Below are 4,959 nucleotides of genomic sequence, written 5' to 3' on the forward strand. Positions count from 1 at the left end.
TTCTCATTGGTGAAGTTGATGCAGAGCTGCTCAAAGCTGTTGAACTGGAGGGCACAGAAGGAAGAGAATGGACAGTCAATCAGTAAACATGGCATATATGCGGGATGGGCAGGACTCTGCCTTCAGCAAAGAGAAAGGGTGCTGTTTATCAAACTGAACTGGTTTGTTGGGGAGTATGGAGGGCTGAAATTGTTAGAGTCAGATGACGGAGAACTCTCTGTATTAGAAAGAGCTGTTCTTTCTCATCCCTCCTACCTTTCTTGCCACCTATGACAAATAGTATTGCCTATTTTCCTACAGCAGAGGGAAGGAGGCATAGGTACTGTTATTCCAGGCTCCCCTCACTTACATCAAAGATCTCAAAGCCAGCAATGTCTAGGACACCAATAAAGTACTGGCGTGGCTGCTTGGTTTCCAGTGTGGCATTGATCCTTGTCACCATCCAATTGAACATCTTCTCATAGACGGCCTTGGCAAGAGCACCAGTGGCATATGCCACCTAGAGGTAGGAGAAGGATACCAATGGTCAGGGTAAAGAGAGTAGGTAGAATTCATAGTCAAGACAGGGAAATCAAATCCATTATCCTAGAAATGGACCACCCCAGCTCATCCCACTAGTATACATGATCTCATTGCCCTTGGGAGAAGACTTACCTGCTGGACGTTCTGCCCCTTGGTGACATATTCATTGCCCACCTTCACCCTTGGGTGGCATAGTCCCTTCAGGAGGTCAGCTGAATTCAGGCCCATGAGGTAGGCTGATTTGTCAGCCTCTAGAAAGATAGACAGTGGAGACAGATGGAGATAGATACCAGTGAGAGAACTGACTCACTTTCAGATCAACTCTATTGTTTCTTCATTAAGCAGCCAATAAATTAATCAAAAAGCATTTATTAAATGCTTTTTACTATGTGCCAGGGATTATAATATTAATAATAGCTAATATGATAGTTGGCATTTATATAATCCTTTAAAATTTTAAAAAATGCTTTACAAATATTATTTCACAATATGTGATCCTTACAACAATACTTGAGGGCAGATGTTATTATTATCCCCATTTTACAGATGAGGAAACCAAGACTCCACAGCTGTGGAGAGAAGGAAAGGCTTTGTATGGAAGTGGCTTTTAGGTTGAATCTTGAAGGAAATTAAGGAGTCTAAGAATATGGAGTGTATTCCAGGCATAGGGGATAGCCTGGGTAAAGGTGTGGTAGAAGGAAATGTAGTCTCATGCATGAAGAACAGTGAGAAAGTCAGTCTGGCTAGCTTGTAGAGAGGGGTGAAGGGAAATAATGGGTAATCAGTCTGGAAAGGTAGTTTGGTGCCAATCTGTGAAGGGCCTTAAATGCCAAACAAAGGTGTTCATATGATCTTAGGGGTAATAGGGGACCATTGAAATTTATTGAGTAGGAGGTGATATAGTCAAAACCACAGTTTAGGAAAATCAGCAGTAAAGAGGACAGATTGGAGACGGGAGAGATTTGAGTCAGGGAAACCAATTAGGAAGCCCCTGCCACAGTCCAGGCTGCCTATCTTCTCACCTTCGGTGCCATCAGGTTCAGCCTGCTCCTCCCTCTGCTTCAACTTAAATTTCATGTTCCCAAAGTGCATAATGGCCCCTGTTAGCTTGTACATGGAGTTCTTCTCTTCAGAAGTGAAGCCCAGGACATCAAAGGCATTCTGTGAACAGGCACAGGATTTGACACGTCTCAAAAACAGGTTGGGCAAAATTCTGTGAGGCCAGGGATGCTGATAAATGCATGTTCACCAGGCCCAACCTCTCTGTCCCTGTTCCATCCAAGAACAGGATTCCCCTGTAGGCCTTTGACTTCCTCTTGCAGAGTAGGTGTTCCTTACTTAGCAGGGAGAGTGGAAGCAGAGAGAAAACAGCTTCTCTGTCTCTCTTGAAGAATCAGCACTCACAGCTCTTTTCACTAGTGCTGTTATGTTGTCTTTGCTGACCTGGAATCTCTCCTCTCTCTGCTTCTCCTGTCTAGACTTTCAGGCCCAGCCTGGTCTCCTGGATTTTGCATTCTGCCTGCTGGCCAGACCTCTCCTGCCTTACCTGAGTCCTTGTCTTTCATCTTACTTGCCTAGGCCAGCAACAGGCTCCTCTGGCTTAGCTTGGGGCAGAGGTGGGGGGAGGGGGCGGAGAGCTCTAGTCTTGGTCCTGCCTGACCCGCTTCCCTTGTCTTAGTGAGACCAGGCAGTCGGGTACAGTGGAAAGAGCCCTGGGTTTAGAGTCAGAGGACTAGAGTCAGCAGGTTTGAAGACCAGCTCTGCCCCTTCCCACCTGATTGACCTTAGGAAAGTCACTTAAACTCTCTGGGCCTCAGTTTCCTCATTAGGGTCTTGGGCTATATGGCCTTTAAGGTCATTTCCTACTCTGAGTCACTGATCCTTATCTTATATTATATTATCTTAAGGCCACAGGGCAAACCTGATCTATTGGATGATTATGATGATAATAGTTAATATTTATGTTGTACTCTAAGGTTTGCAAAGTGCTTTTTACATGTTAACACATTTGATCCTAACAACAACCCTGGGAGGTATGTGTAATTATTATCTCCATTTTACAGAGGATAAAACTGAAAGAAACAGAAGTTAAGTGACTTGCTCAGGGTCAGGCACAAATAAGTACTTGAGGCTGGATTTGAACTCAGGGCTTTCTGATTCTAAGGCCAGCACTTCATCCACTGTACCACCTAGTTGCTGATCCAATAGCATTCTGTACAGAGAGGTAGTATTTCAGTCCTGGCCCCCAGCATGATCTGAGGGAACTGAATTAACTCCACTTGTTCCAGTGCTTGGAACTCCAGTGCCCACCCTCCTCTACCCCTCACTCACATCAGTGGCCATGAGCTCTTCAGAGTCATCTATGGAAGGCACAGTGGTCTCTCCCTGAGAGATGAATGCATAGTCATAGGGGTTGTTGGTAATCAGCAGCATGTCTAGAGAGAAAGACATATAAGTTAGGAAGCTATACAGACCTCTGCCTCTCCCACAACAGCCTGTCCAGATCAGCACAGTAGAGGAGGTGAATGACGTACCACTGCACCTGGGGAGCAGACACAGAGGCCTGGCACAAATAGAGGAGACCACATGCTGTCTCTGAAGAGGTTTTATCTTGTTCAAGAATCCTGACTTACCCAACAGCTCTGGCTTTTTGTTGGACAGGATCTGGTAGAAGATGTGATAATCTCTCTCTGCTTTGAGCTGGAAGATAACCCGGGACTTCTCCAGAAGGTCTGAGAAAGGGGAAGGGAGAGAAAGGATGGTAATGGAAGGAGAGAGACAGGAAGATAGCCAGAGGAGGAGGGGAAAGGAGACACATACAGCAACAGAGAGGCAGGGATAGGAAGACCGAGGGAGGTAGGAAGAACGATATAGTCACAAGCGGAGCAGGTGGAGAGAGAACTCAGGGTCAGCCCTGACAAACTCATGTCACTCACAGGTCTCAATGTCAGCTGATGCCAGCTTCCCTGTTGCCCCAAAATGGATTCGAATGAATTTGCCCTGTGGAGTTGAGGGGAGAAGTGTGAGAGAATTAAGAAGAAGGCTCATATTAAAAGGCATCTCACAGTCATGCCCAAATCCCAAACTGGGAGGCAAGTACCACTCACAAAGCGGGAAGAATTGTCATTCCTCACGGTCTTAGCATTGCCAAAAGCCTCTAGGGCAGGGTTGGCTTGGATGATCTGGTCCTCCAGGGTACCCTAAAGAGAATGAGAGAGAGAAGCCAGAGGTGAGGAACGTTCACCCTTCTCATTTGAATTGCAGCTCCCTGGGAGACCGACAAACCAACCTTTCCTGGGGTTTGTTCCTTCTTGCTTCGGTCCCCAATGGCTGCGATGACTGCAAAGTACTGGATGACTCTCTTGGTGTTGACAGTCTTCCCTGCCCCGGATTCTCCACTGTGGGGACAATCAGTTGGTCAAATGGACCAACCCAAAAAGGATTATTGTACACCAACGGTGTGCAAAGGATTAGATAAGGCAAAATGAAGAGCGGGCAGGGAAGGTTTCTGGGAGGATAAGAAAATGAGAGATGAGCCAGGGAGAGAGGAGATTGAAAAGGAATGAGGAAAAGGAAGTAGAGGGAATGAGAGCAGGGAAGAAAGATAAAGAAAAGAGAAGAATGAGAACATGAACAGAGAAATAAATGAGAAGAGGTAGAAGAAAAGGGAAGAATTAAAGAGAAGGGAAGCTAGAAAGGGAATGATAAAGGAGAGAGAAAAAGGAGAAGGATTTGGGGGAAGGGGGAAAAAGAGGGTTGAATGGTTCAAGATTAGATCTGGGATCCTGGATTTGGGAGTTTGATGGTAGGGGTGCATGCTAGAGAGGAGCAGGATGAGAGGAGCTTTACTCACGTGATGAGGATAGACTGATTTTCTCTGTCTGCCATAAGAAAAAGGGAAAGAGGGAGTCAGGGGCTGCAGAAATAAACTCCCACTTTATCATCTCTGACATTCTTTCTGCCTAACCTTTCTCCCCCCCAACCAGATATTGTCCTTGCTTTTCATTCAGTATCTCCCAATTTCCCATTCTTCTTTCTGAAGAGAAAGGAGGTGAGTATGGGAGTTTCTTCCTTTGGGCTATGCTCAGGAAAGCATGGGGTGTTTTCTTACCTGTCAGCATGTACTGATAGGCGTTGTCAGAAATGGAGAAGATGTGGGGCGGAGCTTCACTCCTCTTTTTGCCCCTGTAGGCAGCGACTACCTCTGCGTTATACACTGGCAGCCACTTATAGGGGTTGACAGTGACACAGAAGAGGCCAGAGTAGGTCTGCAGCCAAGAGAGAGGAAGGTCAGAGACAGTGGGGGGGCAGGAAGGGGAAAAGAAGACTCAAAGATTCAGAAATGAGAAACACACACATAGAGTCTCTTTGTTTCTATCTCTTTGTGTCTCTATCTTTTTCTGTATCTCTATATCTCTATGCCTCTCTGTCTCTGTC

At 46.0% G+C, this 4,959-nt stretch overlaps 1 protein-coding gene across 1 annotated transcript in view; it reads right to left on the bottom strand.

Moving 5' to 3' along the window:
• LOC114028759 (myosin-7-like) overlaps positions 1-4,959 on the bottom strand; it is a 36,077-nt gene that overhangs the window by 28,771 nt on the left and 2,347 nt on the right. Inside the window, 11 exon segments of the mRNA XM_027843021.1 lie at positions 3-44; positions 350-499; positions 655-773; positions 1,545-1,683; positions 2,854-2,957; positions 3,156-3,254; positions 3,459-3,522; positions 3,630-3,722; positions 3,812-3,920; positions 4,376-4,403; positions 4,634-4,790. Coding sequence (XP_027698822.1) covers positions 3-44; positions 350-499; positions 655-773; positions 1,545-1,683; positions 2,854-2,957; positions 3,156-3,254; positions 3,459-3,522; positions 3,630-3,722; positions 3,812-3,920; positions 4,376-4,403; positions 4,634-4,790 — 1,104 coding nt within the window.

This window comes from Vombatus ursinus, unplaced genomic scaffold, assembly GCF_900497805.2.
Source record: "Vombatus ursinus unplaced genomic scaffold, bare-nosed wombat genome assembly UNPS02014894.1, whole genome shotgun sequence".
NCBI classification, from domain to species: Eukaryota; Metazoa; Chordata; class Mammalia; order Diprotodontia; family Vombatidae; genus Vombatus; species Vombatus ursinus.